The 15980-nt window shown below is 35.5% G+C and overlaps 1 protein-coding gene across 8 annotated transcripts in view; it reads right to left on the bottom strand.

Annotated features, from left to right (window-relative positions):
• Positions 1-15980, bottom strand: part of LOC143021739 (carboxypeptidase D-like) — a 241539-nt gene that overhangs the window by 769 nt on the left and 224790 nt on the right. For 5 of the 8 annotated variants that reach the window (XM_076179426.1, XM_076179425.1, XM_076179431.1 and 2 more), the window contains one exon: positions 1-2224. This exon is cut by the window's left edge and continues 769 nt beyond it. In XM_076179426.1, the coding sequence (XP_076035541.1) occupies positions 2078-2224 (147 nt within the window). In that variant the 3' untranslated portion in view covers positions 1-2077. The remainder of the gene's footprint in view (positions 2225-15980) is intronic. The other 3 variants (XR_012965996.1, XR_012965998.1, XR_012965997.1) reach the window with 2 other exon arrangements.

The following is a 15980-nucleotide window of genomic DNA, read 5'->3' as shown; positions in this document are numbered from 1 at the left end:
CCTGATAAAAGTAGAAGGGAGTGTGTCTTATGACCAGGGCCTGGCTATTACTGTACATGGAGAGATACGCAATCCAAGAGAAGGTTCTTCCTCAAAGTTATTTGCACTGTGTCAGTACACTGCACATGTCTCTCATGCCAAGTAATACCCATTACAAATAAAAGAGCCTTCATCAGTTTTGTCCAACTACAATAACATGCAGAAAAATCACAGCAACTTTGGATTATTCCAAAGACCTAAAATCATAATAAGTGGGACTTCCATTGTGACACATCTACTGCACCTTGGAATATTCACCCTGATAAATGGACTGACAATGTGCATCACACAGGGATAAGATTCCAAAAACGATGGACTATATACGAACAGATGTGCAATTTTTTCATTAACTACAACATAAAATTTTATTACAGGAGAGATCTATTCATCTTGTATTAGTCTATTCTAAGGACAGCAAATGTGTTTCTAGGTGTGAATATTAAAATCTTAAAATGAGTTTGAATATGTGATAAGTAATCAAGCTCAAGAGAAGATGATTGAAATGTGCTTGTTTGAATGTGTTACCAAGATCACATACTGTGTGTGTGTAGTATCTAAACTTGCATTTGTCATAATTTTTTAATCCATTGTGAATGGCTCTTTGTTTCTATGGGCAAGGTTTAATTTCAAAAGCACTTGCATCTGTTTTACATATTCCCAAAAGCATCTTTTTGGATGGGTCCATAGCCACAGTCCAGGGACTTGCTAAAGGATATTTCCTCCTTAAAATTCAAAAAGTTCTTGCACAGTCTGGGAATGGCAATAATAAAATATAATAAAAGGCAAGATATTTTTACATACACTAAGATTTTTTCCAACTTTAAATGCACTTCCTCTTCACTTAGCCATCACTAGCCCATGTTTGGACATGTTGCTTGATCCTAAACAAGAGTAAAATTGACAAATAATTTTCCTTGATAATAAAATCTTAGTTGAATGCTGCATTTCAAGGAGAAACTATTGTCAGAAACCTGCTCCAAGTAGTACACAGATCTGTTAAAGTTTGATGGCAAATTAACAACTGTTGGTTATGGACTCAAATGGATGCAAAAATATAAAATCTTCAACATAAGTTACTGCATCTTGAAAATTACTACTTTCAACTGAGGTTTGCAGATAGATACAAGTTGGGATAAATGAGCCAGACAGAAAACTTCTTGAAGAATTCAAAATTGAGTCCAACATGACTCACTCTATATCAACCATCAAGATAGTAGCAGATGATGAAGAAATGTGCTGCAGATATTGCACTTTAGGATGATTTTTGTGTTATTTTCAGGTAACAGCAACATGCTGAATGTTGTTGAGATAAACTACACTGTTCCTACATTCAACATTAGTTTACTTACCAGCAGCAAGTTTGAAGGGAGTCATAGTACTACATAATTTTGCTAATCAATGTGGATACATGTCTGTCACCTACTAAGGATCTATTCTTAACACTGCCTATCATTCTTAAAAAAATAAATTGTCCTACAATTTAATTCACTTAAAAATACATAACAGTTCAGGCTAATGGAATTATACACACAATTCCAGCAACTAATAAAATTACTAATCAATAAATCCAACAATTTCTTTTTGGAGGGGACAATGGTACAATCCATCTATGGTTATGAAAGAAGGGAGCTCACTAAAGTAATGCCTCATAATTTGCAATTTATTTACTTTTTTTTTTCTTATTTGTCTAATACAATGAAAGTACTGCTGGAAAGGAGGTGCTAGGTTCTGAAGGGTTATGTTTCAAAACAGGGTCATTCTTTTGAAATTTCAACCTTAGAATTTCTTCTCACATTTAAATATTTGAATAAATAATACTGACTATATTTCAGTCCAGGTATTCATCTTTGCTTTTTAAAACAAATAAATAAATAAATTTGTCAATTAAATCTGAGGTATAGAGGTCTTGAAATTCAAACAGGATATGCTTGTTATTTCGTTTTTGTATACCTTAGACTGACTGTAACAAATGGGATGAATAGTTTGTATTTTAGACAGAAAAGATAAAAAAGGAAGGTTTTTGCTGTCCTTGCACTATCTAGCCAAAGAAATTCAAGACCCCAGACAAACGCTCACTTATACTCGAAAGGATTCCAGAAAATCCACTCTGGTTCTCAAGTTCGCCAGCTCCTTGCTGTTGGTGCAATCCTCCGATGATGGGTCTGGGTCGCCAGTCCACACGTTCCTATGAAGGTAACAAGGAATTTATTAATCTAACACTTTAAGAATACTGTAAACACAAACACAGAGACACCTGTAATATTTCCACTGGATATCAATGTTATAATGAATAGAACAAGGAGGTATGTAAATTTATTTGCAAATAATCCTAAGATCATAAGGAAAGTGAAAAGCAATGTGGATTGTAAATAGCTACAGGAAAACCTTGACAAGGTTTATGAACAAAGCCATTAATGGAAGATTAACTTCAATATAAAGAAATGTAAGTGTCTTGAAACTGGTACAGTACAAAGTTAAAAAAAGAAAGTGCAAGAGATGAGAGAGAAAGGATGATATGAACTGAGAAATAAATTAATGGCAAAGGCAAAGAAGGAAAAGGGTTTAAGGATTAGACATGATTTGTTGTCAGGAAGTCATATATAGAGAATAACAGGAAAAATGTATAGATTGCTGAACATTATAAGAGTGGCATTTCATTACATGGATGAGGACATGATGAAAAAATAACTGAAAATCTGATTTGTCATAAACTGGAATATGCAGCAGTGGTGTGGTCAAAACACCCAAAGAAAGGTGTAAGATGAATAGTGAGAATAAAATAGGAAGCAACCAAAATTATTCCAAACCATTACAAGACAAGACATATGAGGAAAGACAACTGGGACTTTCCACATTGAAAGAATGAAAAGAGCTGCTGGTATGAGATGAGAGATCAACAAAAGATCATAATAAAAAGTTGAAAAAGCAAGGTTATTGCTTCCTCATAGATGCATAAACTTATGGAACAAGTTGCATAAAAATATAAACTAGGGCAACACCATAAACAAATTTAAGGCAGACCTTGATAATTACAGGCATGGAAATGGGACCCACGAGCACAGCTCCAATTCCATATACTACAACTAGATAGATACAAGCATACACAAAGAAATAGACAAGCAAATATTATAAGGTAAATGTACAGAAGGAAAAATACACTGTATTTCATACACACTAAAAAAACAAGAATTTAAGAATGTTGCAACAACTGCATCATCCAAACAGAAGAGATCTTTCTGTACATGCATACATACTGTACACCAAAAACTAATTTCCCCATTAAATGAAGGGTGGCTTAGCCAATGCATACACCCAGCCTTCACTCTTTTCGTAAAAGTGCAGAAGAGATCTATAAAATCATGAAATGGTACTCAGGGTTTTATGTATCCATATATACATATATATATATATATTTATATATATATTTATATATATATTCTTTATATATATATATATATATATATATATATACATATAAATATAAACATAATATAAACATATATATATATATATATATTTACATATACATATATACATATACAGTATATGCATATATACATTATATATATATATATACATATATATGTATACTGTATATGTATATATATATATATATATATATATACAAAGTATGTTAAATAAGTAATGAGAAAATGTCAGGAGAGACACTATTTTCATAAGCTTACAAAACTTTGTCTCCTTCAAAATAATTGCCTCTCGCATCTACACACTTCTGCATGCGTCTTTCCCAATCCTGGAAGACCTCCTCAAAGTCCTTTTTCAGTAGTCCCTTCAGGTAACTTTCCGATGCCTCTTTCAGCTCCTCTGTTGACTGGAATCTGGTTCCCCCGAGGCTGTCTTTCATGTGTGGGAACAGGAAGAAGTTGCAAGGGGCTAGGTCAGGGCTATAGGGTGGGTGTTGTACCACTTTTATTCCCCTGTCGGCCATCCAGCTGGTCACCAACTTTGACTTGTTCACCATTCCACACAAAACTGCCTCTGGTTGTCGGAGAGGATCTTTGGCATGAACTTGGCACAGATTTTGTGGAGCTTCAGATCTTCGGTCAGAACTGTCTCTACTGTGCCAATACTAATACAAACAGCTTCAGATATCCTCATAGATATTCGATGGTCTTGCATCACTAACCTTTGCACTTCCTCAATGTTTTCTTCCTTGTGTGCATTTTTTGGTGCTCCAGATCTGGGTTCATCCTCAACCTGTTCATTTCCTTCAGAAAATCTGAAGTAATGCCTCATAATTTGCAAGCTTCTTGCTTGGTTTTCTTAAGTTTAACACAACATTTGATGGCGTAACATTGCTCCATGTTTCCCTGCATCCTGACAAGTGTTCACAGATTGGCAAACCGAATCAGACTGGTTCAACCACGTTCACCATTGCACTCAGACTTACAAATATAGAAAGTTGCCAGTTAGTCATTTTATGGAATATATGTATGTGTACTTCATGAAATAGTGTTTTGATCAAATCATATTTAATATGGGAGGTAGCCAAAAAGAAAAAGGCATAGAAACCATTCCCACCCATTCCATCCCCTACATACTCCCCTCCCCTCCACCCTCTTCCCTCCCTCACATCTTGGCACCTGGATGACGGCTCATCCCTGTATCCCATCCACTGCCCTGGGTCAGAAGCAGTGTCGCAAGACAGCACATCCACAGCAAGGCCGCTTCATATATTATATATTATACATTATATATATTATATATATATATATATATATATATATATATATATATATATATATATATATATATATATATACATATCAGACAATCTCCATGACCGTCGCGCAGGGGATTCGAACCCGCGAGTTTCTTATATATATATATATGTATATATATATATATTTACACACACACACACACACACACACACACTGTGGTTAGAGCTCTGGCCTGCCACTACGGAGGTCCGGGTTCGACTCTCGCCCGGGGCTGAAATAATATATCAGTATCGCAGCACTGAGGGGTGTTACTCCAACTCTCGTGGGCGGGGAGTTGGGGGTGTGTGTGTGTGCAAGGTCATAGCATTACCCATAGATCGGACCTACGAGCTCTGAGCTCTCTTCCAGGAGGGAAATAGCTGTCGATCACGAGTCTAACACGTGATCCAAAGACCAAGTGAATACACACACACACACACACACTTTCAACGAACGGACGGCTTGAAGAACGTTCTGAAGAAAAGTGAAGATTGTGGATCCCAACGCAAAGAGAAGTGCCTTTTTGTATTTACAGGGTGGGGGGAAATTGCTCGTGGGGTAGTGGGAAAGTAAGGAAAGAGGAGAAGGGGAGGGATTGCTGGGAAAATGGAAGGTAACGAGGAAGTAGAGGACTTGGTCCAAACAGACCGCCGTAAAGTAAACAAACGACCACAAGACGAGCTGGAGGACGACGGAATGTCTAATAAGAATGTAAAGATTAGAAGTATAGATAGGAACAATACAGTAGAAAGTGATGAGAATATTTTCAAGGGATTTAAAGAGAGTGGGGGGGACACAAACCCCCCCCCCGACTGACAAGACTAGAGAAGAAGGTTGATAAGGTGATCGAGGACTTGGAGAGTAGGTTAGGTCATATGAACACCATTTTACAAAGGGTTGAAAGATTGGAAGAACTGGAAAAGGCGAATAAAAACTTAACTGATGAAATAGAAGACCTAAAAAGACAGTTAAGAGAGGTAAAGGTGGAGAATGAGGAATTGAAGAAGAATAGTAAAGAAAACAGAGAAACGATAGCTAAAGAAAGTAAAAATTGGAAGAAAACCCAAGAAGGAAATAAGGTTTCATTCACTGACATAGTCAAACAGCAATTGAAAGAACATACTGAAGACTCAGTTATTAAAGTGATGAGACAAAAGGAGAATATAGTAAGGGATTTAGCAGACAAGAAGAAATGTATAATTATATTAGGAATGGAAGAGAAACACAACACAGATAGAACCACAAGAATCAATGAGGAAAAGGAAAAAGTAAGCCAATTACTAGAATCAGTTCAGGAAGATGAACCAGAAATTATGAAACAAATCGAAGAGAAATTTAGACTCGGAAAGTATAGCACAGACAAGACCAGACCAATTAAGATTAAATTCAAGTCACAAACAACGGCAGAGAATATCTTATCCAAAACAGGGAAACTAGCAACAAGTGAACAATACAAAAATATATGGATAAAAAGAGAAATGAATAAAGAGGAAAGAGAGGAAGAAAAGCAGAAAAGACTGGAAGCTAAGGCAAAAAACGAGAACAGAACGGAGTCAGAGAAAGAGAGATTCTATTGGAGAGTAGTGAACATGAAACTAAGGAAGTTCGACATACAAAAGAAAAACATAAGGGAAACAGAGAACACAATGGAAGTGGCAGAAAACTAAGAGTGTCTTACACAAATATAGATGGATTAATAACAGGATTGAACGAGCTGAATGATTATTTGAAAGAAAAAGAACCGGACATAATGGGAATTGTAGAAACAAAATTAAAAGGCCCACTACCACCCAACAGTGTAGGACATGATGCATACAATTATTGGATTAGAAACAGAGAGAAAAAGCAAGGGGGTGGAGTTATGTTCCTGACTAAGAAGGATATAAACGTGAAAGGTGTCATATATGGAAAGAATACAGTAGAGATGATTATGATAGAAGTGGAAGACAGAGATAAGAAGAGCAGAAAATTTGTGATCAATTATGTGCCTCCGAAAACAGCCTCATGGGAGGAGAGTGAATATAAAAGTATGTTAGAGGACACAAAGGTAGCATTAACTAAAATAATGGAAGACGGAGGAAGAATAGTTATGATGGGCGACTTTAATTGCAAAGAAATCTGCTGGGAAGAAATGACAGTAAAGAGTGGTGATGACTCATAGGGAAATGCTCTACTTGAGATGATTACTGACCATTCAATGACACAATGGATACAAGAGAACACTAGGTATAGAAATGAAGAAGAACCATCGAGGCTAGACTTAATAATTACATCTGAACCTAGAATAGTGGACAAGATTGAATATAAAACACCAATAGGTAAAAGTGACCACATATTGATTGAACTGGAACTTAATGAAGAAAAATATATGAAAAGAAATGAACAATATAGAAAAGGAAGAATGATGTATGAAAAAACAAACTTTGATAAAATAAGAGAATTCTTCCAACAAGAAAACTGGGAAGAAATATACAAAGAAGAAACATCAGTGGAAGAGAAATGGAATATTTTGACAAAAATTTACAAAAAAGGAGTGGAAAAGTATGTCCCAAGACAAAAACAAGAAAAAGAATATGTAAAATGCTGGTACAACAAAAGTTGTAGGGAGTTAAAAGACAAAAGAGACAAAGCCTGGACCGGATGGAAAAAAGACAGAAGACCTGAAAAATGGAAAATATATACTGGTTATAGAAATGAATATGTACAAAAGTGCAGAGAGGAAAAAAGAAAATATGAAAAAGATGTTATAGAAAAGTGTAAAGATCAACCAAAACTATTCTACAGATTTGTAAACAATAAACTGAAAAACAAACAAGACTTGGAGAAATTAAGACAAGGAGGAGTTGAATACACTGAGGAAATGGAAATGGCAGAAATTATGAACAAACATTTTAAATCAGTGTTTACAAGGGAAAATATACAACCTGAAGAGATTGAGTGGAAAGAAAAAGTCCCCCCTATGGAAGAAATAGAAGTAACAAAGAATGAAATATTGACACACTTGGGTAATTTTGATGTCAGAAAATCGCATGGGCCAGATGAAATAGCAAACTGGATTCTGAAAGAATGCAGGAATGAACTGGCAGACAAAATACATAGCATAATAAGCAGTTCCTTGAAAGAAGGAAAAGTTCCAGAAGATTGGAAAAAAGCAAATATAGTACCTATATATAAAGGAGGAAATAAAGAAGAACCTACCAACTATAGACCAGTCTCTCTAACAAGTACAATAGCAACAATTTGTGAAAGAATTATCAAAAGTAGATGGGTAAAATACTTGGAAAAAAACAACGTACTAAATCCAAGGCAATTTGGATTCAGACAAGGACGATCATGCGTCACCAATTTAATATGTTTCTATTCAAGGCTAATAGATATAATACAAGAAAGAGATGGATGGGCTGATTGTGCATTTCTAGACCTAAAAAAAGCTTTTGACAAAGTACCACATAAGAAGTTGCTTAAGAAATTAGAATATGAAGGAGGAATACAAGGTAAATTGCTAAATTGGATGGAAGACTATTTGCAAGAAAGAAAAATGAGAGTAGTGATAAGAGATCAGCACTCAAAATGGAATGAAGTAATAAGCGGTGTCCCGCAGGGAACAGTTCTGGCCCCAATAATGTTTGCTATATATATTAATGATATGGATGAAGGAATTGAAAGCTAAATGAGCTTCTTTGCAGATGATGCAAAACTACTGAAAAGAGTGAAAACTGAAGAAGATTGTGAATCACTACAGAGAGATCTAAATAAAGTACAAGAATGGAGTAGGAAGTGGGAGATGGAGTTCAATACAAAAAAGTGTAGTATAATGGAATTTGGAAAAAGCAAAAACAGAATAACAGGATCATATAATTTGGGAGAAGAAGGAATAAAAAAAGTAGAAAATGAGAAGGACCTGGGAGTCATTGTTATGAATAATATGTCACCTGAGAAACATATAAATAAGATTTTTGGAGAAACTTATAATTTAATAAGAACAATCAAAGTGGCATTTACATACCTGGATGAAGAAATGGTGAGGAAAATCCTAATCACCCTGATAAGACCAAGATTGGAATATGCAGCAACGATATGGTCACCAAGTACAAAAAAATGTATAAAAAAACTTGAAAGAATACAAAGAGCAATCACAAAACTGGCACCAACACTCTCAAAACTATCATATGAAGAGAGACTACAAAAACTTAAACTACAGACACTAGAGCAAAGAAGAGAGAGAGGAGATTTGATAGCTATTTACAGAATCATGAAAGGCATAGAAATTACTGATAGAGAGAATCTGATAAAATGGGATGACAGAAATACAAGAGGACACGGAAAGAAAATAAAAAAAGACAGCTATAGAAGAGATTTGAAAAAGAACAGCTTTCCTCACAGAGTAATAGACAGTTGGAACAAGTTAGATGAGAAAGTGGTGTGTGCAAAAACAATACATGAATTTAAAAATAGTTTAGATAAAATGAGATATGAAGACGGGACCTCACGAGCATAGCTCCCCTTCCCGTAAAATACAACTAGGTAAATACACACACACACTTCAACGAATGGACGGCTTAGAAGACGTTCTGAAGAAAATTGAAGTTTGTGGATCCCAACGCAAAGAGAAGTGCCTATTGTTTTTACAGGGTGGGGGGAAATTGCTCGTGGAGTAGTAGGAAAGTAGGGAAAGAGGAAAGGGGGAGGGATTACTGAGGGAAATGGAAGGAAATGAGGAAGGAGTAGACTTGGCCCAGGCAGACAGGCGAAAGGTAAACAAAAGGCCTCCCGACGACGACGAAATGTCTAATAAAAATGTAAAGATTAGAAGTATAGATAAGAGCAATACAGTAGAAAGTGATGAGAATATTTTCAAGGGATTTAAAGAGGGTGGGGGGGGACACCCCCCACCCCCACCCCCACCCCCCCCGACTGACAAGACTAGAGGAGAAGGTTGATAAGGTGATCGAGGACTTGGAAAGTAGGTTAGGTCATATGAACACCATTTTACAAAGGGTTGAAAGATTGGAAGAACTAGAAAAGGCGAATAAAAACTTAACTGATGAAATAGAAGACCTAAAAAGACAGTTAAGAGAAGTAAAGTTGGAGAATGAGGAATTGAAGAAGAATAGTAAAGAAAACAGAGAGACAATAGCAAAAGAAACTAAGAATTGGAAAACAACCCAAGAAGGAAATAAGGTTTCATTCACTGACATAGTCAAACAGCAATTGAAAGAACATACTGAAGACTCAGTTATTAAAGTGATGAGACAAAAGGAGAATATAGTAAGAGATTTAGTAGACAAGAAGAAATGTATAATTATATTAGGAATGGAAGAGAAACACAACACAGATAGAACCACAAGAATCAAAGAGGAAAATGAAAAAGTAAGCCAATTACTAGAATCAGTTCAGGAAGATGAACCAGAAATTATGAAACAAATCGAAGAAAAATTTAGACTCGGAAAGTATAGCACAGACAAGACCAGACCAATTAAGATTAAATTCAAGTCACAAACAACGGCAGAGAATATCTTATCCAAAACAGGGAAACTAGCAACAAGTGAACAATATAAAAAGATATGGATAAAAAGGGAAATGAATAAAGAGGAAAGAGAGGAAGAAAAGCAGAAAAGACTGGAAGCTAAGGCAAAAAACGAGAACAGAACGGAGTCAGAGAAAGAGAGATTCTATTGGAGAGTAGTGAACATGAAACTAAGGAAGTTCGACATACAAAAGAAAAACATAAGGGAAACAGAGAACACAATGGAAGTGGCAGAAAACTAAGAGTGTCTTACACAAATATAGATGGATTAATAATAGGATTGAATGAGCTGAATGATTATTTGAAGGAAAAAGAACCAGACATAATGGGAATTGTAGAAACAAAATTAAAAGGCCCACTACCACCCAACAGTGTAGGACATGATGCATACAATTATTGGATTAGAAACAGAGAGAAAAAGCAAGGGGGTGGAGTTATGTTCCTGACTAAGAAGGATATAAACGTGAAAGGTGTCATATATGGAAAGAATACAGTAGAGATGATTATGATAGAAGTGGAAGATAGAGATAAGAAGAGCAGAAAATTTGTGATAAATTATGTGCCTCCAAAAACAGCCTCATGGGAGGAGAGTGAACATAAAAGTATGTTAGAGGACACAAAGATAACATTAAATAAAATAATGGAAGATGGAGGAAGAATAGTTATGATGGGCGACTTTAATTGCAAAGAAATCTGCTGGGAAGAAATGACAGTAAAGGGTGGAGACGACTCATGGGGAAACGCTCTACTTGAGATGATTATTGACCACACAATGACACAATAGATACAGGAGAACACTAGGTATAGAAATGAAGAAGAACCATCGAGACTAGACTTATTAATTACATCTGAACCTAGAATAGTGGACAAGATTGAATATAAAACACCAATAGGTAAAAGTGACCACATATTGATTGAACTGGAACTTAATGAAGAAAAATATATGAAAAGAAATGAACAATATAGAAAAGGAAGAATGATGTATGAAAAAACAAACTTTGATAAAATAAGAGAATTCTTTCAACAAGAAAACTGGGAAGAAATATACAAAGAAGAAACATCAGTGGAAAAGAAATGGAATATGTTGACAAAAATTTACAAAAAAGGAGTGGAAAAGTATGTCCCAAGACAAAAACAAGAAAAAGAATATGTAAAATGCTGGTACAACAAAAGTTGTAGGGAGTTAAAAGACAAAAGAGACAAAGCCTGGACCAGATGGAAAAAAGACAGAAGACCTGAAAAATGGAAAATATATACCGGTTATAGAAATGAATATGTACAAACGTGCAGAGAGGAAAAGAGAAAATATGAAAAAGACGTCATAGAAAAATGTAAAGATCAACCAAAACTATTCTACAGATTTGTAAACAATAAACTGAAAAACAAACAGGACTTGGAGAAATTAAGACAAGGGGGAGTTGAATACACTGAGGAAATGGAAATGGCGGAAATTATGAACAAACATTTTAAATCAGTGTTTACAAGGGAGAACATACAACCTGAAGAGATTGAATGGAAAGAGAAAGTCCCCCCTATAGAAGAAATAGAAGTATCAATGAATGAAATATTGATACACTTGAGTAATCTTGATGTCAGAAAATCGCATGGACCAGATGAAATAGCAAACTGGATTCTGAAAGAATGCAGGAATGAACTGGCAGACAAAATACATAGCATAATAAGCAGTTCCTTGAAAGAAGGAAAAGTTCCAGAAGATTGGAAAAAAACAAATATAGTACCTATATATAAAGGAGGAAATAAAGAAGAACCTACCAACTATAGACCAGTCTCTCTAACAAGTACAATAGCAAAAATTTGTGAAAGAATTATCAAAAATAGATGGGTGAAATACTTGGAAAAAAACAACGTACTAAATCCAAGGCAATTTGGATTCAGACAAGGACGATCATGCGTCACCAATTTAATATGTTTCTATTCAAGGCTAATAGATATAATACAAGAAAGAGATGGATGGGCTGATTGTGCATTTCTAGACCTAAAAAAAGCTTTTGATAAAGTACCACATAAGAAGTTGCTTAAGAAACTAGAATCTGAAGGAGGAATACAAGGTAAATTACTAAATTGGATGGAAGACTTTTTGCAAGAAAGAAAAATGAGAGTAGTGATAAGAAACCAGCACTCAAAATGGAATGAAATATTGATACACTTGAGTAATCTTGATGTCAGAAAATCGCATGGACCAGATGAAATAACAAACTGGATTCTGAAAGAATGCAGGAATGAACTGGCAGACAAAATACATAGCATAATAAGCAGTTCCTTGAAAGAAGGAAAAGTTCCAGAAGATTGGAAAAAAACAAATATAGTACCTATATATAAAGGAGGAAATAAAGAAGAACCTACCAACTATAGACCAGTCTCTCTAACAAGTACAATAGCAAAAATTTGTGAAAGAATGATCAAAAATAGATGGTTGAAATACTTGGAAAAAAAACAACGTACTAAATCCAAGGCAATTTGGATTCAGACAAGGACGATCATGCGTCACCAATTTAATATGTTTCTATTCAAGGCTAATAGATATAATACAAGAAAGAGATGGATGGGCTGATTGTGCATTTCTAGACCTAAAAAAAGCTTTTGACAAAGTACCACATAAGAAGTTGCTTAAGAAATTAGAATATGAAGGAGGAATACAAGGTAAATTACTAAATTGGATGGAAGACTTTTTGCAAGAAAGAAAAATGAGAGTAGTGATAAGAAACCAGCACTCAAAATGGAATGAAGTAATAAGCGGTGTCCCGCAGGGAACAGTTCTGGCCCCAATAATGTTTGCTATATATATTAATGATATGGATGAAGGAATTGAAAGCTATATGAGCTTCTTTGCAGACGATGCAAAACTACTGAAAAGAGTGAAAACTGAAGAAGATTGTGAATCACTACAGAGAGATCTAAATAAAGTACAGGAATGGAGTAGGAAGTGGGAGATGGAGTTCAATACAAAAAAGTGTAGTATAATGGAATTTGGAAAAAGCAAAAACAGAATAACAGGAGCATATAATTTGGGAGAAGAAGGAATAAAAAAAGTAGAAAATGAGAAGGACCTGGGAGTCATTGTTATGAATAATATGTCACCTGAGAAACATATAAATAAGATTTTTGGAGAAACTTATAATTTAATAAGAACAATCAAAGTGGCATTTACATACCTGGATGAAGAAATGGTGAGGAAAATCCTAATCACCCTGATAAGACCAAGATTGGAATATGCAGCAACGATATGGTCACCAAGTACAAAAAAATGTATAAAAAAACTTGAAAGAATACAAAGAGCAATTACAAAACTGGCACCAACACTCTCAAAACTATCATATGAAGAGAGACTACAAAAACTTGAACTACAGACACTAGAGCAAAGAAGAGAGAGAGGGGATTTGATAGCTATTTACAGAATCATGAAAGGCATAGAAATTACTGATAGAGAGAATCTGATAAAATGGGATGACAGAAATACAAGAGGACACGGAAAGAAAATAAAAAAAGACAGCTATAGAAGAGATTTGAAAAAGAACAGCTTTCCTCACAGAGTAATAGACAGTTGGAACAAGTTAGATGAGAAAGTGGTGTGTGCAAAAACAATACATGAATTTAAAAATTGTTTAGATAAAATGAGATATGAAGACGGGAATCACGAGCATAGCTCCCCTTCCCGTAAAATACAACTAGGTAAATACACACACACACACACACACACACACACACACGCACACACACACACACACACACACACACACACACACACACACACACACACACACACACACACACACACACTCACACACACACACACACTTTCAACGAACGGACGGCTTGACGAACGCTCTGAAGAAAAGTGCAGATTGTGGATACCAACGCAAAGAGAAGTGCCTTTTTGTATTTGCAGGGGGGGGGGGAATTGCTCGTGAGGTAGTGGGAAAGTAAGGAAAGAGGAGAGGGGGAGGGATTGCTGGGGAAATGGAAGGAAATGAGGATGTGGAGGACTTGGCCCAGGCAGACGGGCGTAAGGTCAACATGAAACGACCACCGGACCAGCTCAGTGATGACGAAATGGCAAATAAAAATGTAAAGATTAGAAGTATAGAGAGGAGCAATACAGTAGAAAGTGACGAGAATATGTTCCAGGGATTTAAAGAGGGTGGGGGGGACACAACCCCCCCCCCCCCCGACTGATAAGACTAGAGGAGAGAGTTGATAAGGTGATCGAGGACTTGGAACGTAAGTTAGGTAATGTAGACTCCATCTTCCAAAGAATTGAAAGGTTGGAACAACTAGAGAAGGCTAACAGAAACTTAACTGAAGAAGTAGAGGACCTAAAAAGACAGTTAGGAAATGTAAAGGAGGAGAATGAGAAATTGAAGAAGAATAGTAATGAAAACAGTGAGAAAATAGCTACAGAAGCTAAAAATTGGAGAATAACTCAAGAAGGGAATAAGGTTTCATTCACTGACATAGTCAAACAGCAATTGAAAGAACATAATGAAGACTCAGTTATTAAAGTGATGAGACAGAAGGAGAATATAGTAAGAGAATTAGCTGACAAAAAGAAATGTATAATTATATTAGGAATGGAAGAGAAACATAACCCAGATAGAACCGCAAGAATCAAGGAGGAAAATGAAAGGGTAAGCAGTTTATTAAAATTAGTCCAGGAAGATGAACCAGAAATTATAAAGGAAATTGAGGAAAAATTCAGACTCGGAAAATATAGTACAGATAAGACCAGACCAATTAAGATTAAATTCAGGTCTCAAACAACGGCAGAGAAAATTCTATCCAAGACAGGGAAACTAGCAACAAATGATCAATATAAAAAGGTATGGATAAAAAGAGAAATGAATAAGGAGGAAAGAGAGGCAGAAAAGCAGAAAAGAATTGAAGCTAAGGCAAAAAACGAGGAAAGAACGGAGTCAGAGAAAGAGAGATTCTATTGGAGAGTAGTGAACATGAAAATAAAGCAGTTCGACATACTAAAGAAAAACATAAGGGAAACAGAGAATACAATGGAAGTGGCAGAAAACTAAGAGTGTCTTACACAAATATAGATGGATTGATAACAGGATTGAATGAACTGAATGATTATTTGAAAGAAAAAGAACCGGACATAATGGGAATTGTAGAAACAAAATTAAAAGGCCCACTACCACCCAACAGTGTAGGACATGATACATACAATTATTGGATTAGAAACAGAGAGAAAAAACAAGGGGGTGGAGTTATGTTCCTGACTAAGAAGGATATAAACGTGAAAGGTGTCATATATGGAAAGAATACAGTAGAGATGATTATGATAGAAGTGGAAGACAGAGATAAGAAGAGCAGAAAATTTGTGATCAATTATGTGCCTCCGAAAACAGCCTCATGGGAGGAGAGTGAACATAAAAGTATGTTAGAGGACACAAAGATAGCATTAACTAAAATAATGGAAGACGGAGGAAGAATAGTTATGATGGGCGACTTTAATTGCAAAGAAATCTGCTGGGAAGAAATGACAGTAAAGAGTGGTGATGACTCATGGGGAAATGCTCTACTTGAGATGATTACTGACCATTCAATGACACAATGGATACAAGAGAACACTAGGTATAGAAATGAAGAAGAACCATCGAGGCTAGACTTAATAATTACATCTGAACCTAGAATAGTGGACAAGATTGAATATAAAACAC

The sequence above is a fragment of the Oratosquilla oratoria genome, chromosome 42 (assembly GCF_046742065.1).
Source record: "Oratosquilla oratoria isolate Oo_2021 chromosome 42, ASM4674206v1, whole genome shotgun sequence".
In the NCBI taxonomy this organism is placed as follows: domain Eukaryota; kingdom Metazoa; phylum Arthropoda; class Malacostraca; order Stomatopoda; family Squillidae; genus Oratosquilla; species Oratosquilla oratoria.
The sequence above is the reverse complement of the archived record's forward strand: the minus strand, read 5'-3'. Positions and strand labels throughout refer to the sequence as shown.